Below are 24,727 nucleotides of genomic sequence, written 5' to 3'. Positions count from 1 at the left end.
TCACTGCCACCAGTCAATATTTACTGAGTGTGTTCCATGCCGGGCAGTCTGCTGGGAGCTGGGCTGCAGAGCTGAGTAGCCACGGTTCCTGCCCTCTGAGACCTTGTGATGGGGTGAGGGGGGGCTGGGACAACAATAATGTACTATCATGTGTTGGGTGTATACAGAAAACTGTGGGATTTGTTCTTCCTCGGGGAAGGGAAAGGGGAAGAGAAAGGGAAAGAGGAAGGAGAAGGGGAAGGGAAAGGAGAGGAAGGTCTGAGAAGCTCACAGAGAAGGCAGAAATGGGGGGAAGCACATTCCAAGCAAAAAAACCAGTCTGTGTGATGGCAAGGAGGTGTGATGTATCTATTTGGGGGATGGTGTGGTTGGAACACAGGAAGCATGGGAAGAGGAGGAGAGAGGAGCTGGAGAGGCAGGAGGGCCTGGCTATTTCAGCCCCTCAGGAGACTATTCCAATGGGCACTCTTAGCTCAAGAGCCCTCTATGTGGTCAGCCGGTGCTTGGGGACGCCTGTGTCACAGCTCAGCTTCTCCCCTGCCCAATCCACTTCCCTTCACAACCTCTTCTCTTTGACCCTAAATAACCATCTTGCTCCCAAAGTTTCATCTTAGTATCTGCTTCACCTTGAGACTTGGGGATGGGGTGGGATCCAAGATGGCTGTTTCTAGCTGGGGCATCTGGGGAACAGTGATGCTGGGAGTTGGGGCGGTGGGTTAAGGAGAGAAGGGTTAGATTTGGGCAGTGGGGTCATGGGTGTGGCTTTTGACAGGTGGAGTCTGGTGTGCCTGTAGAAGGCTGGCCTGATGGACAGGCATTCAAGGCCAGCTCAGAATCTGTTGGGGCTGGAAATGACAATCCTCAGGGCATAGAACCAGGGAGTAGTTAAAGCTGTTAGGGAAAATTGGCTCCCACGGGGAGAATGTGAAAAGAAAGCAGAGGGCAGTCTCACAGTTCATTGCTGTACCAGGAGAGGAAGGGGCTACTGGCCATGTGTGGCCTGGCTCTGCCCATAGGAGTTCCTGTTGGTGGGGAAGGAGTCTCAGATGCTAATAGTTAAAAACATTAAGCTCCTACCTTCATGGCTTCCCAAGTGCTTCCCATAACTCACGACTGTTCTCGAGTCACAAGACAGTCAGAGCAGACACTGGCCTACTTGGAAAGATCCTTGGTTTTGTGATGGTCAGATCCAAGTTAACATCCCAGCTCTGCCCTTTCCTGTGTGATGATGAGCAAGTCTCTTGGCTCCTCCCAGTCTCCATGACCTCACCTGTAAAAATCAGTTTAATCAGGGTTGTGGTGGGGATTAAGTCAGAAATAGGATGGCTAACTCAATATTCTTAAAACTTAAAGGGAAAGAAGCATTCATGATGATTTTTCTGTCTCACTTGTACCTCAGAGAAACCAAATAATTGATGAGGGGAAGATTTTTGTTTTTAAATCAGAGAATTCTAGTTAATAAATGGAATGATAAAAATTAGTTATCGTCACTGTTTTGCATCCTCCAATGAAACAACACATCTGTGCCGTGATAAGCAGGGGCAGCTAAACCATCATGTTAACCACTTAGAAACCACCAGATGTTATGTGCCTCCTGAGTGACATAATGGGAAGCATGCAGCCCTATGAAGCATTCCTGCCAAAAAGACTGAATTTGAGCCTGACTGACCCTCTAGATGTATGTACCAGCTTATGGGAAATACCAGGGACACAGAAACAAGTTAAAGGACACCATGAGGCTGCAATCAGCCAAATCTAGATCGTGGGGAATTCCATAGAGCAAATGAGCCTATTTCTTCAACAAATTAATGGCAAGAAAAAAAAAAAAAAAGGAATATATAGTTTGAAAGAGATTTGGGGCAGTTGGCTGGTTCAGTAGGTGCGGCATGCAACTCTCAATCTCAGGGTCATGAGTTCAAGCTCCAAGTTGGGCGTGGAACCTACTTAAAAAAAATGTAAAAAAAAAAAATTAAGAGATTTAAGACACATTCCCATTGAGGGGGAAGAAAGAAGGTATGAAAAGTAACTGGCACATAGTAATAGCTCAATAAATGAGACCTACTGTTACTTTACAATGAGCAAACTGCAACTTAGAGAGATTAAGTAACTTATGTAATGTCATACCAAATTGGCCAACACCACCACGGTTTCTTGTCAGAAAGTCCTATGTCTATGTAGCCCAGTTGGGCAGCTACAATAATCACCAAAGCCATTCGCTGAAAGTGAGTTTTTATTCCAAATGACTGTAATGGCTAGAAAGACAACAGATAAAACTGAAAATGATTCTGCATAACTGGAAAGTAGAAGTAGTTGATGTTGCAGGGAGCACACAGTAGGGTGACAGCTTGGCACTTGATAACGGCAATAACCAAGAATTCATAAAAATAACTGATGTCCTTCTGATACACAATCTGGATGTGCAGCATTTACAGCAAATAACATAAAAAGAAAGAAAGGAGGAAAGAAAAGAAAGGAAACAAACCCTCACAAAATCCCAAACTTCAGAAATTAATATTCGCTTAAGAACACAGTGGTGACGACTTTTGGTAGCAAAATTTTCACAATTCTTAAAATGGGAGTCTTCAAAAGTACTTCCTCAAATTCAAAAGCTAAAAAAACCGAAGAGGGAACAGTTACACTGGCTTAGAAGAGCTGCCGCCTGTCACAAAGATGACAATCAGTCCTACTTCCAAACACAGTGATAACCGGTGAACCTGACAGCCGAATGGAGAGGCCGCCGGGCGGGCACTGACGCCATGATTGTACAAGAACTCTCTGGATCACGCATCATTAACAACAAACACCACAACTATTGCTCCTCCTGACTGACGCTGAGGCTGCCTTTCTGCACCTCAAGTTCCTCGGCACTGACCATCGACGGATCAATGGCCGCGTATTTGGTTCCATGGAATTGCAGCAAATGTATCTGTAGAAACACAGAATTGTTCTTTTAAATGTCACTATGGCATATTTTATACTTCTAAAATTACACAGCAATATGTACTAATAAGAGACAAATTGGAAAACACAGAGAAGTCAAACAAGTATTTTTAAAAACCACAATTTGAGGGACGCCTGGGTGGCTCAGTCATTTAGGCATCTGATTCTTGATTTTGGGCCTGGGTCATGATCTTGCAGTTTTTAAGTTCAAGCTCTGCGTCAGGTTCTGTGCTGACAGAGCAGAGCCCGTTTGGGATTCTCTTTTCCTCTCTCTCTGCTCCTCCCGATCCCCTCTCTCAAAATAAATAAGCATTAAAAAATAACACCCACAATTTGGGATCTTTGTTCCTTATTTAACATGTAACAGGTCTCTCCCAAGTTCCTATAAATTTCATCATCTTAAGTGGTGGCACACCACTCCGTAAGTTGTTGTTTACCCTCCTGTCCTGCTTCTGTGACTCAGGTCTTTCCCATCCTCTGCTGTTCAGAGCAAGATCATCACGAAGGGCTCCAGGCATCAAGTTTTTCTGAATTTAGGGTCCTCTACTTAGGATCCACTGCCACAAGTGGATGACAGGACCAAAGGACATGACTGTTTTTTGAAGTTCTTGATACTTCTTGCCAAACTGCCAAAGCAGTAATTTCTCATTGCTATTTAAACTTAAAAAAAAAATTTTTTTTTAATGTTTATTTATTTTTGAGAAAGAGAGAGGGAACACAAGTGGGGGAGGGGCAGAGAGAGAGAGGGAGACACAGAATCTGAAGCAGGCTCCAGGCTCCAAGCTGTTGGCACAGAGCCCTATGCAGGGTTTGAACCCATGAACTGTGAGATCATGACCTGAGCCCGAGTTGGACGTTTAGCCGACTGAGCCACCCACACACCCCCTCACTGCTATTTTAATATCCATTTAAGGTAGAGGACAAAGTGGCAGTTTTTGTCAGTTTTTGCGTGTATTATTTTAATGCACTAAAAATGGACCAGGAAAGTTGCTTCATGAATCTGGTATCCTGTTCTGATTGAATTCATTGTATCCAGGAGGCAAGGTCACATCATACCAAATGGCTACTTCTAGGTATGTGGATATAGGCCTGCTGTTCTTAGAAAAGAGATGGTAGGCAGAGAGTCACCTGTCTCTAACACACCTGCTTGAATTCTGCTTTAAATTATTAATGTAAACCACTTTTATCAAGCAAGTGCCTCATTCTTACAGAGAATTCTGTAGTTCTCCTATTCCACCATTAAAAAAAAAACAAGCTTTGTGTTTCAAACTATACACTGTGGGTTCAAAGTGCCCTGGCTTCCAAGCTGGGACTTACCTGTACATAAAGATTCACCTCTGCACTTCTGCACAGGTATGGGAAATTGCCTCCTGTTTTAAGGTGAGCCCTCCGGGCATTAGGATACAGTTTGTACATTTCTTCTTTAGCTTCGGTTGAAAGTGCACTCTGGTCAAATACCTTTAAAAAAAAAAAAAACAAAGGCTGAAACCTACTGGTATTTTAATATGTTCTTTCCACATCATGGAAAATGCTTCCCAAAGCATTTCTTTCTTGTGAAGAGATGCTGCTGAACCTTGGCGAGCCTGGGCCACCTCCTCCTACTGATCCCTGGTGATTTCTAACATAAGCTACAGAATTTGTTGTTGCATTCTTTGGGAGAAAAGTCTACCATGAATTTTTTCCCCTCAAACAGAGTTAACTGAATTAAAAGAATATTAATAGTGAACAATCATTATTGAAAATGCCAGTTAATTCAAAAAGATCACTAAAATCCCAAAAGAACGTGTAAATTTTATTACTACTTAAAGACAGTTACATAAATACTATAGGCTTAGTGAAAAACAAAAACAAAAACAAAAACAAAAAACAAAATTTTTAAGAGTATAAGAAAAAGTCCAGATCCTTTCCTGGGGGAACTACTGTTAACAGTTCGGAGTGTATGATTCTAGACATCATTTACTGCCCACATAAACTTATGTTTACACACACATTCAAGCAAGTTTTCAGAAAGTAATATTTTTTCAAAAAGTAATTTTTTTAATCACGCGCGCACGCACACACAGCACTTCCAACTTGCCAAAGTTTAAACACAGTTTCCAGTGACCCAAACTTTGGGTACATGAGCTCAGCTTTGAAAGATGGGCAAACAGAGCAAACGCACTGTGAGGACAAAATATTTTACCAACAGTACTGAAAAGCTTGTTCTGTGTCATGGTCAATGTCGGAATGTAGAGATTACAGTGAAGAATGAGAAGTTATTATTTACATGCTTGTAAATTTCTGGACAAAAATCAATTCTTAAAAAACATTATTTGAATCCAGGAATAAACCCGTTTATGAGGCAAAATAGTTACATGATTTAAAAAAAAAATAAGCCAAACCACAATGAAATACCACTTCACATCTATTAGAATCACTATTATCAAAAAACAGAAAATAACGAGTGTTGGGGAGGATGTGGAACAATTCGAACCCTTGTGCATTGCTGGTGGGAATGTAAAATGGTACAACCACTGTGGAAAATGGTATCATGGTTTCTCAAAAAGTTAAACAGAATTACATATGGCTCAGCAATTCCACTTCTCCGTATATACCCACAAGATGTGAAAGTAGGTACTCAAACAGATATTTGTACACCAATGCTCACAGCAGCATTATTCACAATAGCCCAGAGGTGGAATGACCCAAATGTCCATCAACAGATGCTGGATAAACCAAATGTGGTACCTGCATACAAGAGAGTATTATTCAGCGTTTAATACACGCCACGACATGAATAGACTTTGAAAACATTCTGCTAAGTGAATTCAGCCAGACACAGAAGTACAAATATTATGTGATTCCTTATAGTCTATGTACCTTACGTGAGGTACATAGAATAGTCAAATACATAGAGACAGAAAGTATAATGTTGGGTACCAGGGTCTGGAAGGAGGGGGGAATGGCGAGCTAGTGTTTAATGGGTACAGAGCTTCAGTTTGGGATGATGAAAAGTTCTGGAAATGGATGATGGTGACGGTTGCACAACACTGTAAATGTACTTAATGCCACTTAAGTTTACTTAATGTACACTTAAAAATGGTTAAAATGGTAAAATTTGTAACATATATTTTACCACAACTCGAGCATATAAGAAGCAAGCTTTTGTGCTAATTAGATTTTATGGAATTCTTGATTCTCTGACTCCATGAGGCAACTTTTCTTTGCTACATAGATGTGTAATAGCTAAAGTGCAATATCTGTTGATGACTGTAGCAAAAATATATCAGAATGGGTAAGGACTACCATGTTTGTTTATGTTTATTCCTACTTCAATGGTGTTATTCCTATCAGGAAAAAAATAGGGTAAGCAATACGTTGATTGTTTTAGAACTGAAAAAGTGGGTGGGGGGAGGGTGTAAAAAAAATCCAAGGCAGCATTGGAAGAGGTACACTGAAAAATTATAAAATAATTATGAGGATTTTGATATATACAGTTAAAAGGGTAAAACATCTATTTGACTTAAAAGGAAGCTTACATCCATAATGGTTACAGGGATGTCCCGAATTTTATGAGGTTCCACATAAGAATTTTGACAATTCAGGGTCAGTCTTGAAGCCAGTTCACTCTGACCCAAACTTTCCAGCTGTAGGAAGAAACACAGGCAAAGGTTTTGAATTAATTTTGTTTCCCACATTTCCATTAAGTGTAATATTTGTGCTTATAAAGGTGGTATCACGTGTGGTGGGTCCAGAAAGATCACCAAGGAGGAAATATAATGTATCTGTGAGACCATGGGCCTCCCAGGTGGTGGCATTTTTCTACTGTGGGAACCTGGCATCCATAGCCCTCAACATGAATTGCTTCTTCAACCAGGTACCTATGGGCAGCAAGCCACTTCCTATAACTCATAAGTGACAGATAAACATTTTTAAGAGATTTTGGAGCTGGAAGAGACCTCAGAAAAACCATCTAGCCCCGTAGTCCCTAAATCCAAGTCTGTAGACCTGCTACTTCAGATTCACCTCAAGGAGAAAGAGGGGGAACAGAGTAAAAATACAGGTTCCCAGATCCCACACCCAGGGATCCCAGTTCAATGGGCTGGAAAGGCCTTGGAATCTGTTTTTGTTTTGTTTTTTTTTAAATGTAGGCTCCATGCCCAACATGGGGCTCGAACTCATGATCCCCAGATCAAGAGTCCCATGCTATACTGACTGAGCCAGTCAGGTGCCCCTGGAATCTGTATTTTTAAAAGCTTCCCCCAAGTGATTCTGTTGAATTACTTATCAACAGTAATAATCTGTGTGGGTGTGTTAAAGTTGATATGGAAGGCGGTTTAGCAAACATCTCTAATACATACTCAATGAGACAGATATATCATCAGGAAGCAAGGAGACACAAAAATTTCTAGTATAAGGTGTCCCCACCCCAACGCCATGATCCTTACCCTGTCCACCATGAAATCAATAGCATCAGCCATCAAAGGGTCCACTGGGCCAGATGAAAAGTTTCCAAGAACTATTTTTTTGAGCATAAATGATGGCATCAGCCAAAAGCTGTAAAACAAGGACCTGATAATTTAAATTTGCAAGGTTACACAAAAGTAGCAAATATTCATTCAATATTGAAGCTTTGTATTAGCTATGTTCTTGGGATCTAGAGATAAAAAGACCTATCTCTTCTTCCAAAGAGCTAGCTTTAAAGCATCTTGTTTTTATATACATTTTCCTGAGCTCCCAAAGAGTTACGGTTTAATATGATTAAAGTTTTATTTGAGAATTTAGAATAATTATAAGTGGTATTTCAAGTTTCTTTGCCAAGGTGGACATTTTGATAATACTGAGAATTTATTATTTATTATTATTATTATTACTATTTTTTTTCTTTTTTTACTATTTGGCTTTATTTCCAATGGCTAAACTATTTCCTTTAGAAAACTGAAAAATTAAGATCCCAACCTTCAGGTTTATATCACCTTGATTGATTGATATTTCAAAATAGCAAAATGAAGGAGCTGTTATACTGCCAAAGATTTCTCCTAGTAGATTCAATTAGGCTAATTCAAGGCAATTCAATCTATGGATTTCTGTAAGTGATTTTTAGTTGATATTTATTCCATTAATTACAAGAATTGAGAGCCATTATATACGGTAAACACTACTTTCTCTAAACCTATGGTGAAAATGACTTATAAAAAGTGCAGACCACCTTCTGATGCGTGTTCTCAATGGACTGGCTTGTTGGAAGTTGAGCTTCCCTCACAAGGCCAGTGGGCCCTCTTTCAGTTAACTTTCTCCATCCCGCCCATGGGTTTCCTTATTTTCTCAAGGTGATGAGGTACCCTCTGTGAGGGGTAGGCCCTGTTGGCTTTGCTTGCCCCTGTAGCCTCAATGTGTGGCACAAAGTAAGCACTCAGATATCTGATAAAATGTAGCTCATATGCAGGGGCACAAACAAAGTAGGGGCAGTCTTGGCTTGTGACAGTTAAAACAACATTAAAAATCATCAAAAATAATCAATGAGCTTTAGTGCACTGTCCAGACATGAACTATTTGTAGCTAATGTATGTAAGAAATTGTTGCACAAATGCTGAGTAAACTACTGAGATAACACCAGAAAACATTTTTAAAGAGAACAGAGTACAACTTGTTTTTGAGTAAGCTATACGCCCAATGTGGTGCTCAAACTCATGATCCAGAGATCAAGAGTTGCATGCTCTACCTACAATTTTAAAGAAATGTGAAAATAACAAACACAATGTTTACCTAGAGAATTCTGTGAAAAATCAACCTGATCATACAGGTATGTTTACTCATGGAGCTTTGTCTTTTAGGGTAGAGTCTAGCCTTGCTAGCAATGAAAAAAAATCACATTAAATTAGCTTTAAGGTACTATTAGATACTTATCAAATTACTTAAAATGTTATCTTCAGGGTGCCTGGGTGGCTCAGTCGGTTAAGCATTCGACTTTAGCTCAGGTCATGATCTTGAGGTGTGTGGGTTCGAGCTCCATGTCAGGCTCTCTACCGATAGCTCAGAGCCTGGAGCCTACTTTGGATTCTGTATCTGTCTCCCTCCCTCTCTCTCTCTCTCTGCCCCTCCCCCGCTCATGCTAGGTCTCTGTCTCTTAAAAAAATGAATAAACATTGAAAAAAATTAAAAATAAATAAACAAAATGTTATCTTCAATAACTTTTCTTTTTCCAGTGGGGGGAGGGGGAGGGGGATAGGAAGAGAAAGAGAATCCCAAGCAGGCTCCACACTGTCAGAGCAGAGCCTGACACGGGGCTCAATCCCACAAGCTGTGAGATTATGACCTGAGTCAAAACCAAGAGTCGGACACTCAACTGACTGAGGCACCCAGGCACTCCTAAAGTGGACTCTTCAATGAAAGGATGACTCAGAGGAAACAAGCGCCCCATGGGTGGCCCCACGAAGCAGGCCACCATTTCCATCTTTCCAAAAGCAGACTAACACTAAAGTGTCATGATGTGCAAGACGTGCTGGCAGACGAAATGTATTCTCTCTGTTTTTGGAAACACATTTCAAGGAAATAACCCAGAAAGGGAAGGAAAAAAGCAACATGTACAATGATTTGCAGAACATGATGAAAAATTGGGGGAAGCCAAAATGCCTAAAAACACTGTGTCGTCAATATACAGAACTGTTTAACAACACAGTAGGCGGAACAAGCAGAACACCATATTAGTTACATATGCAACTGAAGAGGACCTCTTAGGATCACATGAATGTATAGTAAACAAAGCTAACCCATAATTCAGAGTAATAGAAATAGCTAAATTCAGAGTTCATTCCATTCTTTTCTTTGGCAAAGGTGATTGTTTCTAGTTTTAAAAGCCAGGGCAGTTTCAGAAGACAGAGGTAGATACAAGCCCTTTCCACCCCCACACCCCCACCGCTTAGTGCAACAACCCCCCACCCCCCGCCAAGCCAACATTTTCAAAATTCCACTGAATGAAAATCCTAAGAATTTTGGCCAAATGTTCATGTTCTTACCTGTTTGCAGTCCAAGTTTGGTTGAAGATGGAGGTGTCACTGAAAGAATTGCAGAGGATGAGGGAATGGACTCTGGGAGATGTGTGTGTGTATTCAGCAAATTTCTGGGCCAAAAAGCCTCCCAAAGAAGCCCCAAACAGGTGAACCTAATTGCAAACAAACACAAGAAGGATACTACAACAACAATCAATCCTGAACATAAATACCAAAAAAAAAAAAAAAAAGGAGTTTTACTTCTCACCAACCACAGAATACATAATGTCATCATAATCCTTAGATGAAAATATCGATAGCAGTTCAACATTTAGGAAACACTGCACTTAAGTACAATATATACATCCTGTCAAGAAAACAATCTGTGCATGCAAATACAAGTAAGAAAATATTATCTACAGATTACACTAGAAAATGAAACCACTCAGTAATTTATATTTAAGAAAACTATGATTTGGTAATTCTACTCCTAGGTACAAACTCAAAAGAACTGAAAACACATGTCCACGTTCGTGTGTCCACAAATGTTCACAGCAGTGTTATTTCTTTTTTTTTTTTTTAATTTTTAAAAATGTTTTATTTTTTATTTTTGAGAGAGAGAGAGAGAGAGAGAGAGAGAGAGAGACAGAGTGCAGCGGAGGGGCAGAGACAGGGAGACACAGAATCTGAAGCAGGCTCCAGGCTCTGAGCTGTCAGCACAGACCCTGATGCAGGGCTTAAACTCGCAAGCTGTGAGATCATGACCTGAGTCGAAGTCAGATGCTTAACCGACTGAGCCACCCAGGCACCTCACAGCAGTGTAACTTCTAATAGCCAAACAATGGCAACAATCCAAACGTGCATCAACTGACAAATGGATAAATAAAATGGGGTACACCTATATAGTGGGATATTATTTGACAATAAAAAGGTGGAGTACTGATACACGCTACAACATAGCCGGGCCTTGCAAACATTATGCTAAATGAAAGAAGTCAGTTAGAAAAGATGAACACTAAGAAAATTAAAAAAAAAAGATGAATACTGCATGATTCCATTTATATAAAATACCTAGAATGGGTACATCTACACAGGCAGAAAGGAGATTAAGTTGCCAGGGGTAGGAGAAGAAAGGTGAGGAGTCACTAATAATGAATATGTGGTTTCTTTTTGGGGTGAAAAAAATGACCTAAAATTGACCCTATTTATGACTATATTATATTTATTTATATATAAAATATATTTATGTTTACATATAAATATATATTGTACCTATATATGAATATATTAAAAACCATACTCACACACTTGAAAAGGGTAAATTGAATGGTATGTGAATTATATCTCAAAAGAAGTATCATTTAAAAACAAAACAAAGACAATACCAGGCTTTACCATGTAAATGCTGCGTTAAAATCACATGTCAATATTTAGTTTTAGGGTACTCACTTTATCCAGTTGTAAATGGTCTAAAAGTTTTCTAAATCCATCACAGAATTCAAGATGGTCCCAATAAACTGGATACTGCAACTGAAATAATAACATTATTAATTAATAATAAATACAGGGGAGCCTGGGTGGCTCAGTCAATTCAAGCGTCCAACTTTGGCTCAGGTCAAGATCTCACAGCTGGTGAATTTGAGCCCCATGTCGGGCATTGTGCTGACAGCTCAGAGCCTGGAGCCTGCTTCGGACTCTGTGTCTCCCTCTCTGCTCCTCCCACACTTGCACTCTGTCTCTCAAAAATAAATAAATATTTAAAAAATTAAAAAATATATATATATGCAAAATTTAGGACTCCCATAATAGCATTTCTCATTTGCTCAAGCTCTGCTCCTTTTATTTTTGAGAGAGAGAGAGAAACACACACACACACACACACACACAGCATGAGCAGGGGATGGGCAGAGAGAGAGGGAGACACACAATCTGAAGCAGGCTCCAGGCTCTGAGCTGACAGCACAGAGCCCAATGCAGGGCTCACACCCATGAACCATGAGATCATGACCTGAGCTGAAGTCAAACGCTTAACCAACTAAGCCACCCAGGTGCTCCTAGACCAATTTATTTTATTATTATTATTTTTTCAATGTTTTATTTATTTTTTGAGAAAGAGAGGGTAAGTAGGGCAAGGGCAGAGAGAGTGGGGGACAGAGAGTGAAGCAGGCTCCGCACTGAAAGCAGCAAGCCCAATGTGAGGCTTGAACCCACGAACCGCAAGATCAAGACCTAAACTGGTCCGCTGTTCAACCGACTGAGCCTCCCAGGTGCCCCCTAACAGACCAATTTAAAAAAAGAATAGCACACAAGAGGTATTATGTGAATAATAATTTCAATTCATGTCTGTTTCCTTTCCAAATAGCTAAGAAACTCTGAGGTTCAAGGGTGAATAGGAGCAGAACCCTTTCAAGTGAAAAAATACTGTTTTTCCTTTAATCCAATTTAATTCTAAAAGTATGGCTCAGGAGAACTCGAAATAAAATCCTAAGGAGAATTCCCTCTCTTTTTGGCAGCATTGCTTGATGTGCGTATTCAATAAAATTGTTCCTCTTTTCTTAATTGACTCAGGCATCATATCTGATTTCTTGTACCTTTATTTGTGGCCAAAAAAGTATGGTGCTTGACCTTAAGTAGCCTATAAAAGCTGAGGAGGAGGAGGAAAAGAAATACAAGTCAGTACCTCCTTTCTAGAGGACTCCAGCTTGTCACCAAAGAATTCCACTCTCTTTAATAATAAGCAAAACCTGTCTGACAGGCTAGTTGTTTTAAGAACTTAGATTCCTTTTGTCATTAACAAGTTGCTGGAATTGATACTGTCATGTATATAATAGGATAACTTTAGATTTGTTGTAATTATGTTACTTTTACTATTAAAAATTTCATTTGTGGATGAGATTCCACTATTCTGACAGGATGAAGAACAGCTGCTCCCTAGCAGATAATCTGAGAACTGGAGTCGGATGATAGAAAAGAAAGCTATTATAGGGTATCTGGGTGGCTCAATCAGTTAAGTGTCTGACTTTGGCTCAGGTCATGCTATCTCGGTTTGTGGGATCGAACCCCGCGTCAGGCTCTATGCTGACAGCTTGGAGCCTGGAGCCTGCTTCGGATTCTCTGTCTCCCTCTCTCTCTACCCGCCCCCCAATTGTGCTCTCTCTCTCAAAAATAAACAAACATTAAAAACAAAACAAAAAGGAAAAGAAACCTATATTGTAAAAATATTTTTTTATGAAGCCTTTAATTTAAAAATATCTATGCCCAAGATAGGGGATAAAACTGTACACAACTTAACACACACACACACACACAAACTGAGTACAAGTAAAACTGGAAATCTAAGATTGGTGGATTGTATTAATATCATACCCTGGTTACAATATCCGACTACAGTTTTGTAAAATGTTACTATTGAGAGAAACTGGGCAAAGTATAAAAAGGATATCTCTGTATCATTTCTGAAAACTACAGGTGAACCTATAATTATCTCAATAAAAATGTAAATGACAAAAGGACTGGTACCTTTCAACTGCTAGATAAGTATGTAATAAGTTTTAAAATCTTGTGAGGTAGGGGCACCTGGGTGGCTCAGTTGGTTAGGTGTCTGTTTTGGCTCAGGTCATGATCTCACGGTTCATGGGTTCAAGCCCCTCATTGGGCTCCTTGCTGACAGTGTGGAGACTGCTTGGGATTCTCTCTCTCTCCCTCCCTCCCTCTCCGCCCCTTTCTCACTCTGTCAAAAATGAATACATACATTTTAATAACTACATAAATAAAACAAACTTCGTGGGGTTAGGCACATAAGGACAAAGTAACTTTGAAGACATCACTGGCCTTTTCTTTTTTAAGTTTTATTTTTAAGTAATCTCTGCACCCAATATGGGGCTCAAACCCACAACCCCGAGATCAAGGGTTACACACTACACCAGCTGAGCCAGCCAGGTGCCCCTGGCCCTTTCTTGATTCATTATCTAGCTAATGAAATAATGAAATCCCACATCAAGAAGCTTGAGGGCAAGAAGAAATATCCAGCCAAAAGGCAAAGCAATTTGGACTTGCCAGCTTGGAGCAAAAAACACACAGTCAACTTCAGACAGTGCTCTGAAGTGGGAGAGACGTCTGTGGCCGCTCAGTTTCCCCTCCCTGGCTGATCAACAGAGGCTACCAGGAAAGGTACTGTCGTGTCTTAGGCTGTGGAGGGCTGGGATGAGTGTGCTTGCCACCCCGCTTTCCTGAAATGCCGTCAACCAAGAGGAATTATGAAAACCCAGAACAAGGGAGGATTATGTTGCAGAGACTCAAAACATGCCACATGAAGAATGATCAAAGAATGTGGAGAATTTCTCCTGAAAGAAAAGACCTGGGGGGAAGGCAGCAAGCTGACAATAACTAGTTTTCTCGAGAAGGGCTGTCAGGAGGAAGAACTGGATTTGTTCCGTGTGGCCCCAGTTGGTGGTAAACCCAGTAAAACTTTAAGTTACCTTCCGAGAAAAGAGATCTGGTCCACATTTTCTCTCCTTCAGATAGTAAATAAAATGTACAGTAACAGCAATATTCCCACAGGGAGACCTGTTTTACATGTTACTGTTCCGGCTCCCGCAAACAAGTGCCAACTCCAAAGCCCAAGAGTCTCTCCTTCCTGAGAAGTAAGGAGACCAGCCTCCATTATTTTTTGTTTTTAACATTTATTTATTTATTATTGAGAGAGAGAGAGAGAGAGAGAGAGAGAGGCAGATTGTGAGATCAGGTTTGATCTCACAAACCTGAGCAGAAATCAAGAGTTGTACACTCAACCGAATGAGCCACCCAGGAGCCCCTGGCCAGCCTCCGTTGTTAAACAGTCGAGGCGTCACGAACAATGGTGCCTTCCTCACCTACACTGTTCTTCCAGAAGAGATTCAAGAATGACCAATGGGAAACTAGATTTAGACCAAACTCAGTGATAAAATAACAATTAGAAACAAAAAACTTCTTAAGTAAATGCTGAGAGTATGGGCTATAATAAGACCCATCCCAACAGTCAAAGACTTACATTAAAGCAAGCTTTCAGTCAGCTGAATGTCAGCAGACCCCTCTGCTGTATAATATTGCACATTCAGCTCCCTTGCAGGCAGTGGTGTAATGAACCAGGAGTGGAAATGGAGTCAGAAGACTCAGACTGGCTCTCCTTCCACCACCTAGTGGTCATGGCCTGCCACGATCACCAAAATGGCTGGACCTCCATTTCCTCATCTATAAACAAGGACAATGCTTCCTACCATTCAGAGTTAAGAGAATGTGCATAAAAGCTGGGCACTGAGGTTTCCATAGAAGTTTGTACCCTCTGCATCTCTGTATGTCCGTGTACTACACCGCCTTCCTTCCAAAGGCTTCATTTCACATTTTAAAGAAGGAAAACAATCTTACCTCAACTAAAAAAAAAAAAAAAAAAAAAAAAAGCCCATTACGATAGTTAATCAGGAACAGAAGTACCCACATACAAAAAACAAACAAACAAACAAAAAAACACAACCAAACCCAAAAAATGTGGACTTGAACTGTAATAGTGAATCAATAATACTTACAGCTATAACCCGGTAACCCCATCCAGTCAAAGCCAAAATCTGCCGGAAAAATACATCTGCAGTTCCGCTGACAGGGGGAAGAAATATCAGAGGACACCTGATATTTCTGGGGCCTGCATCATACAGCGACCATATTTTACTATCATCATCATCCACGATAATCTGGAGGGAAAGTTATAAGAAAAAAAATGGAAAACCTTATGGATTTGGTTTGATATTGTTACTTTACACTATAATTTCTGTGACAATTTTAATGCCACCGCCTTGGTTGTTACAAGGTACCCTGGGGATCACACCAGACTAGCATGTATAATAAATAAACTGCTTTGGTCTCTTTTTCCTTCTTCTATGTGCTAACATACTGTACAAAATTGCCTTATATCCTTCCAAAGACTATCAAGCTTTTTTAAAATCAGTTTTTCATTTTCCTTCCCATCCATGATTATAAAAGCCTGTTTTGTTTACCATTAAACAGTAAACCCTGTAATTGGCATCTCATTTCTTCCCCATACTTCTGGCTTTGTGTGTGTGTAGGAGGCAATTTGCAGAGTCATTCTCCAGTGCTGTCCGGAGGGGAGGAAAGACTCCAGGCTCTAGGGACAAACTAGGGAGAGATGGTACCACTCAGGAGATGGTTCTGGAACCTGATCTACACCACGTCTTTGAGGGGGAGACTTTTGCTAAAGAGGAAGGACACAGCAGGTGTAGGTGTCCCTGTTCTGGAAGAATGTTTCAAACCAGTCAGTCAGGTGTAAGGAATGGGCACAGGAAAAAACTGGTTTTCTTGAGAAAAGAGGGTTGGGAGGAGGAAGGGCATCAGAAACCTTCCTGAATTAGTAGTTCTTAACCCAAAGGGAAAAAAGATGAGCATTAAATGAGCTGAGACAAGTCAAGGGCTCAGCGTGGAGTTTGGCAGGGAGAGTTTCAGTGAGTGTTAGATATTAGTATTATTCACTGCATGATAGTTTACTTTTTGTTTTCTGTGGCTGACTTTTTCGTGATATTTGGAAAAGTACCTGAACTTCCTGAACTTTTGCCAGTGCAAATCAATTATTTATCCTACTTTTACATTAAAAAATTTAAGGCCTCCAGGTTCTATTTTCTGAGAGCTCCTAGCTGGCAGTGCTGTGGGCCCCTGGTGTCACTGTGGATGGTAACACACTGACTGGGATCACTGGCATCACTGGGAGCAGACAAACGGGGCAAGGCACAGTCCAGAGGAACCTAACAATTCCCTGTGAGACTTCCCCAGGTCACAGATGATGACAGTAATATCTCATACTCATGTTTCTGCCCTTGGCATCTTGCCACACACAATTTTGCTCTTATTTTATTTTGGGAGGCTATGATTGTGGTAAAAATCTCTTAATGGCTTTTGACAGTGCACACAGTAAATCCCAATCTTGTAATAATAAAACTAATATGAGGTAAGAATGTTTAGATCTCTGAAATTTTCCAGGAAGTTATTTCAATAATCTATTTGGGAGAAAAGTAACAAAAATAGCATGTTCTCTCCCCCCCTTTACTGAGATATAATTGACATAGTATGTTCTGAATATAAGCCATAAATACTTAAAAGTTGTTTATCACTTCAATTTTCTCAGAGTTCTCTGAATGGCAATTTTGTCAGAAATCCCTTAGAAGATGCAATATCTATCTGATAATTTAAAATCTAGCACCACGAAATTTCAAGCAAACTTATCATGACTTGTGGACCAAACTCATCTCACAACTGGAGAAAATCACATCAACCAAACTACCTCCTATAACTACTTCTAAGAATATTTAGAGAAGTGTGGGTTGTTTGGGGTCTGGTGATCAGCTTGCTGAGAAAGTGAGCTATCAAGATGAGCGCACATGAATTATTTGAGGGGATGGGACAAGGTAGAGGGACTGCAAGACCCAATTATCATTTAGTATGGGCAGGAGTTTCCCAGGGAACAAGAAGGAAGGGCAGCTCCCTTTGGTAAGCAGTCAAGTACTTCTGACTCTGAAGTCAGATTAATTTAATTTTAATGGGCAGACTCTACCAGGCTGAGTGACCTTTAACATGTTAACCTCTCTGGACCTTGGTTTTCTTATCTGCAAGAGGAGCACATCACTACCATCTTTGTTAAACTGTTAAGAATGAAATAAGGTATCTGCTGACCTCCTACAACAGTGCCAGTTGTCTAGCAGATACTCTGTTTACACTTGGAGAACTGTATCTCAAATTTCTATATGGAGAATAGTTTTGTTGTTAATTCAAACCTGCATGGCACTTCCACAGATGTCTACCCTGACAAAATAATTATAACAGAGACATAGATGATTTTCATCTCATACTTTTGCAAAGGGATCAGCAAAGACTTTGCTCTGTGACTTAACTAGCTTTTGTCCAGTATGATCCCCAAACATTTGGGATTAATTAGGGACTCAGAGTCGACAGTCAAACTTCACTGTGAATGACATCTCAGGCAAATAAGATTTCCTGAAAATGGCTACCATTACAGAGGATCTATAATGTGGCCCATTGAAAATCTTAAATCTGAGGAACAGGAAAAGGCTTTATAATCGAATCTGACTGCACGTACTATATAGTTGCTGTTGCGGCAAGCTTTCCACTATCTACAGAGTACACATATTCCTGTTTGCTTGAATACACAAAAGCAATTATAAAATAATGAGTACAGTTATACCCACTTTTACTCTTGAATGCGTCTCAAGAGTTCACTGCACTTGACAAAGAAGGGGTGAACTTTATGCGCTACGACCCAGACTCCTGATATTTGGCAATAACCTTTACTCTCAAACACTGTTAAGGCATAACATCTAAGTCACAAACAAAAACAATACAAGATTTTGCAAATAAGAGGTGTAGTAAAACCATACATACCTTTTTAAGGGGAACTGTACTTCTAAACCAGTTATAATCAGGAGAGACTTTAATCTCTCCCATGATTAGCTGAAATGGAGGTTAACCCTGAAATAAAAGCATGTGATGTTTCATGTCAAGAATTCATGTTTACATCAGAACCAAATGTAGAGTCTGGTCTAGCTATAAAAACAATACTTTCAATGGTAAAACCAAAGAAATGGGCTATTTTACCTTGTCAGTATATACTTAAACTACAAAAAACAATTTGGTGAAGTCCTATAGTCACAGAGCAGGAGGGGGCCCTGAAAGATAATTACTTTCTTAGTTCCTCCGGATGAAGAACCTGGTCTAGAAAACTTGAATGACTTACCAGCGATCTCCTGTCTATTGCAGAGCTAGGACCAGAGGTAGGACAGTGTGTTCTGACACCAGAATGCCTGTCCTAGGTAAATGATTCCAAACTGCAGTACCATCACCTATGTGTTGACAGTATCTTAAGAATCCATTTTAACAAAGATGTCTGATAGAGTTTCAGGGAACAGTCCACACTAGAGAAAGGGGGTAATAGAAGCCTGCGTCCTGATCAAGTCACAAAATGCCATAAATCTAACTCTAGCAGAACATAGTTTCAGAACCTCACATGTAGTTCTTAATGCAGTTCTTGATGTGATTAAATGTGATATACCCTCCTCTGAAAGATCTATGATCAAATACCAGGACAGGCTTGAAGGCACTATAACCAGCAACAAAACATGGGTCTTTAGAAGAAATACGCAGTCTCTTGTGGTGAGATTAGTGATTTCTAGCTTTTATAGCTGCGTGACCTTGGAAGAGTCACTGACCTTCTTTGAGCTTGCTTTCCCATCTATGACTGTTTCACCACTGTATTTTCAAAGCCTAGAACAGTGCTTGGCACAGAACAGGCATTATCTGTTGACTAAATGGATGACTATGTCCTAAGGAGACTGGATCAGGCAATCCTAGAGTCTCTTCTGACCCAGGGATCTAACAGCTTTGGAATGGCTGGGCATCTTCAAGGGAAAGGCTGCCCCTCCTTGCTCAGGCATCTGTATTGTCGTAACAGGAACTTGAAATTATAGCTCCCTGTTGCAGATTCTTATTGCCAAACGAGGAACTTCCACCCCCTGGTGTGGAAGGATTCAAATACTTGCTGTGTATCCTGTCCTCTACCCCCAGAGCAAGTCTGGACTTCCTAACAAGGCTAGGATGTGTTCAAGACCATAACACTTACCTCCTGGGCTGACTCTGAATTGTTATTTTGAGTGGTTGGTCAGCGGGTGCAGTTCTCTGGACTGGCCAGGAGCTGGGGACTCCTTTTTGGCCCTCCACATCTGCCAACTCAGGAGTTCAGGGAACTTAGCAATCATAACAGTTACCTCTAATCTTGGGGGGGTTACTAAACCCCAAGGAGATGGGAGACGTAGGCATCCATTATTAAACTTGATTTACAACCTTGACATTGCAATAATGGTCTGTTCCCTCAAGGCTAGGATGGTAATTTTAGAAAAGTTTGTTAAAATCATAAGCTGTTCTCAAAAGTACCAAGAATATCATTAGCCAGTCTTATGCTGAAATCAGTGTGCACAGATGTAGTTATAATTCATCCTGGAATAAAGAAAATTGTTCTTTGCATACATATCCATTTTCTCTTAACGAATATTAACATGTTAAAAAAAAAATCTAAGCCACTGGAATCTACTCAGTAGGTTTATAAAACATCTAAGCTACTTAAAGCCAGAAAGGTAGCTTCTAGATTTGCCAGACTTGGGATAAATGAATTCAGTTTTGGAATCAGCTGCAAGGTACAAACCAAACTATCATAGACATACAGATCATACACAGGCACACACATTCACTGACATCCACTTCTTCCCAGAGCAACAAGTAGAAAGATGTGTCTTACCACAGTCCTCAGCATTATTCACAACCACCTCAGTATAACATTTTATAACAAATCTCACTGGATGGAGAGATTCCACCCAACTGTGACCAAATTTTTGTAGAGGCAAGTGATTTTAACACTTGTGTTAGTTTGGCAATACATGAAAGGTAAGATAGATACCAAATGTTGCATCTGACCAACTGACATCTAAGTTAAAAAAAAAAAAAAAAAAAAAAAAAAAAAACTCACTGCTGCAAAGAGAAAGCAGCTGTGAGTGGTATGAAAAGGAAGTCTGTTCTGCGAGCTCTCTTTCATTCACTAAAGGGGTATACTTTTCCAAGTCACGAGAGGAACATTCTGTATATGGCAAAAAAAGGTTAACTGAGATTGTGACCAAACTGGTCAGTATTAAATAAGAAAGAATGTCGACCAGGAGCTCAACACTGATCTGATCTCTCACAATTCAATTCTTCGCAAAAACAAAAGCACCTGTTCATGCTGGTGGGAAAAGGGCTACAGAGATCAGCCTTAATCTTGCCTAAAGAAATCCCTCCTCAGGGAGTACTTTGGACAGTCAGTCCTCTCTGGCCCTGTGGTGCTAGACAATAAAATTGCCAATTGTGAGTGTGCATCAGGAATTACATGCACTTACCCCTCAGGGATTCAACAGAACCTGCCAGTTTACAGTCAATGAAATCATCTTTTAAAATGTTTAAGTCACATAACCAGATTAACTAGTCACAGGTTTTTGGATCCTTTATCTCAATCTGTAGTTGATCCACATATGGACAGTCTGTGATTATTAATGCCAGCAGTAACTAAATATTAGGACCTGAGAGTCTCTAGGCAATGCAGTTGGCTTTTTTAATGCAAATCTCAACAGCTCACCACACCAGTACACAGCTATCCTTTCTTCCTCCAGATTTCTTTAGGGGAACATTTATCCCTCTCTTCTTCAGGAACTTATTCCATTATTGTCTAAACCTCATGGGAGGAAAAGCTGCCAACTTGACATTTCTTCTGTGACACCTCATCTTGTACTGTCTTGGTATAAAAGCTCTTGGAAATTTGCACACAGCTATTAAGTTACTCCTTGGTCTCTTGAATCATGCTGCTAACAGGAGCTGGAACAGTGTACAAGGAGACAAAGCAGCAGCATAAATGCAGAATTTATAACTCCCTAGGAAAGCCAGAAGAAGGAAAGCAAAGCACTCTAGTCCTGTTACTTTCCTCATCCCCCATTCACAAGTCTCACACCAGGTACTGAGCAATGACAAAGACATTTGTCACTTTCAGGCTGAGGTGCGATCTTCAAAATAACTAGCTTCTGCTCAGAGTTCTTAAAAGTTGAAAAACATATTCCTGGGCTGCAGCAGTGTATCCCCGGGACCAGATTACAATAGTATGCCCTGGTCAAGAGACCCGCACCCCCAACCCCAGATGATCCAAACACAGACCCCACCCTTTCCCAGTCCCGCCTGTGAAAGCCACAACAAGGCAGAGTCACAGTACAACGACCACCTCAGGAAGTCAAACTTGACCTCAGACAGACAGATACACATACACAGAGGGACATGCGGTCACGTGCATGATCACATGGACCGGCCCACTAGGGGCCACACTAACAAAGTCACACCAACAGAGGCAGCCGCACACATTACATACACACCCACCTGCAAACCTATACACATCACACACCCACACCCCGCTTCCAGGGCCTCGCCCACCCCTCACCTGCCGTGGCCTCCCCCACGTCCCTTTCCCTCCTCCCCAAAGCGGCTCTTCCCTCCAGTAGGGGCGCGGGCCGGGGAGGCGGCTGGGTCCGGGTCACCGCCTGCTGCCGGAGCGCTCAGTACCCGCAGGCACAGCGGGCTGTGGGGGCGAGCTGGAGGGCGGGCCTCCGAGGGGCGGGGCGCGCGGCCCGGCGAGCCTCAGCTGCCGCGCTCCCCCCTCCCGAACGGTTCGCGCAGTGGGCGCGAGCCTCGCGCTTCCGGGTTCGGAGGAGGCGGGGCCACGTCATGAGGAAGGGGCGGGGTTGCGTGGCTCCGGCGGTCACCATGACGACAGCGAGGGATGGAGACCAAGGTGAGACACTCCCGGCCGGCTCGGTACATCCTGCCGGTTGGGAGTCGGCGTCCGCCCTGGAGGTGGTGGAGGGCGCGGGGAGGAGGTTCGAGTTCCCTTTGGGTCAGCTCTAGGTCACCCATTTGATGTGGGCACCGAGGGAGAGATTGTGCGAGTGGCAGAAGGGGACGCCTGGCCCCTTGGGACCTCCCTCTGCCTTCAGTTCGCGCCCTCCTGGAGGAAGCAGGTGCGGACCATTTTCTCTCCGCTACGTAAAGCTTTGAGGGGACCCCCTTTGGGTCACAGGCTTTAGTGAGCAGCGCTTTGTATACTCTCTTTGCTTGGCAAGATTTTTTCCTCTTGGCACGAGCATAGTCGCCCTCCATAGTCCTCCACTGTAACACCCCTCACAGCACTTTGCAGACTTGTGCTGTCATTCTCCAACCAAGCCTCCAGCTCCTGCATCACTTTCCTTTAAATGAATAGAGAATATTAATATATTTATAAACTTTCTTCTTAAGCAAAATGTAATGGAGATTACTCAGTAAAACATTTGCAGTTTGCTGAAAGAATGTATGATAAGGATGGATAACATGTAAATCTTGTTTGAAGTCTTTTTGTGATCCTGCAACAAGGTCCTGTTGGAAGTGCCTGCCCTAATCTTGTTTTAGGGAAAGCTTATACCCTATTTTAAAGGCCTTTGGTTTTTGCCCTTACCCAGGCAACTGTTTATGGGATTAAGGTCAGGGGAGAATCTGAGTAAATTGCATCCTTAGTCATGACCTCTGCTTTCCTGCTCTTGAGTGTTGGGTCCTAGTCTAGAACTTTGACAAATCCCAGATGCATTCCCCAGGAGCACAGTAACTCGTTAGCCTCCGGCTCCCCACCCCATCACTTCTTTCAGAATTTCCAGTCAGTGTAATGACCAGGAAGTGGTCATTTATTATAAGTACCACATAAGTGTATAGGGCATGTTTCTACAGAAGATTTTTAACCTTGTGGCTTTTTTTCAAAACTTCAGAATAGTTTAATGAATGGAATAACTGGCAAATCACTGGTTGCACATAAAGACCACTATGGGTACTCATTACATTATTTGTGTCTCCCCAGGTGTGTTGTGAACTTTAATTTAGGGCAAAAGGAACAGAGTAATTCAACCAGTGTCTTAGTACATGATTTGGCTCATAGTAGGTACTAAATGTATATTCAGTGAGTTAATGAGAGAATAAATAAATCTATCCACATGTATTCCTAACTCCGGCTTCCTTATGTCCCACGCCCCCAGACCTCACTTTAGTAGTAGCCCTAATGAGATTTAAGCTATAGATATGCCTAATTAGAAGTCCTTATTCTGTTAGTTTGATAATAATTTTTAACTCAACTGTTGATAGTGAAAAGCCATTTTGTTATGTAGACTTTTTGTTGCATGTGAACTTTTGTTACAGTGTAAAAGATCAAACCCAAAGTAATGAATGTTTTTTTTTCCCCTGAGAAAAGGACCCCATGGTCATGTTTGGATACTCAGTTGCTCTATAACACATGGCAGGCACATTATCCATTCCCTAATCTGAACAAGGAACATTTAATCTCTGTGAATTCCAGCTGTCCTGTAATTGCACAACTGCAGGGAGCAAACTTTTGACCCAGGGCAGGCCATAGTGCAGGCAGACCCAGTGGATATGGCTTTGAGGGTTTGCAGCTGTCATGGTTGGGGTCTTCCAGATGGTTCCCACAGCACCAATCCCTGTGTGAGAATCTCACTTAAAAACTGGAATGTTCACAAAATACTCTGTGAACACCAACAAAGTAAACAGATGGCCAGCTGGTTCTCAGAATTGTCCAAACCAAGCTCTAACCTTCAAATTGATCTTTTGGTAGGATAGTATCTGTTTTAAAACACTTGTGCAAAATAAACCTAGCTGTATCTCCTATGCATGTATGTATATACACCAAATGGAATAGTGGTTACCTCTGAGGAAAACCAGAGGATGGAAGGGTAAAGAACCTTGGCTTTAGATTTAGTATTTGTTTTCATTTTCATTTTTATTTTTGAGAGGGTGGGGAGGAGCAAAGAGAGAGGGAGACAGAGGATCTGAAGCGGGCTCTGCGCTGATAGCAGAGAGCCCGATGTGGGGCTCGAACCCACAAACCATGAGATCATGACCTGAGCCCAAGTCGGACACTTAACTGACGGAGCCACCCAGGCATCTCTAGATTTAGTATTTCAATTTATGTAAGAATGTATTCATATATTATTGTGTGATTCAAAAATAATTAAGGGGTGCCTGGGTGACTCAGTTGGTTAAGTGTCTGACTCTTGATTTCAGCTCAGGTCATGATCTCAGGGTCGTGAGATCGAACCCCACGTTGGGCTCCATGCTCAGCATGGAGCCTGCTTGGGATCATCTCTCTTTCTCCCTCTCTGCCCCTTACC

The 24,727-nt window shown here is 41.4% G+C and overlaps 1 protein-coding gene across 4 annotated transcripts; it reads right to left on the bottom strand.

Moving 5' to 3' along the window:
* Positions 1-2,212: 2,212 nt before the first annotated feature.
* SPG21 (SPG21 abhydrolase domain containing, maspardin) lies at positions 2,213-22,234 on the bottom strand. 4 transcript variants are annotated; one of them, XM_027067525.2, is made up of 10 exons: positions 21,964-22,234; positions 19,579-19,833; positions 18,345-18,431; positions 15,470-15,631; positions 11,358-11,438; positions 9,936-10,081; positions 7,368-7,491; positions 6,459-6,566; positions 4,258-4,398; positions 2,213-2,926 (listed from the first exon to the last, which is right to left on the bottom strand). In XM_027067525.2, the coding sequence occupies exons 3-10, from the start codon at positions 18,405-18,407 to the stop codon at positions 2,810-2,812; spliced, it is 942 nt and encodes a 313-aa protein (XP_026923326.1). In that variant the 5' UTR covers positions 18,408-18,431; positions 19,579-19,833; positions 21,964-22,234; the 3' UTR covers positions 2,213-2,809. The 4 variants fall into 4 exon arrangements, with proteins under 4 accessions (XP_026923326.1, XP_053079849.1, XP_026923325.1 ...); XM_053223874.1 differs by having other exon boundaries at positions 19,579-19,685; XM_027067524.2 differs by lacking the exon at positions 19,579-19,833 and having other exon boundaries at positions 21,964-22,233.
* Positions 22,235-24,727: the final 2,493 nt, after the last annotated feature.

Source organism: Acinonyx jubatus, chromosome B3, assembly GCF_027475565.1.
Source record: "Acinonyx jubatus isolate Ajub_Pintada_27869175 chromosome B3, VMU_Ajub_asm_v1.0, whole genome shotgun sequence".
Classification (NCBI taxonomy): domain Eukaryota; kingdom Metazoa; phylum Chordata; class Mammalia; order Carnivora; family Felidae; genus Acinonyx; species Acinonyx jubatus.
Note: the sequence above shows the minus strand (reverse complement) of the source record. Positions and strands in the feature narration are given on the sequence as shown.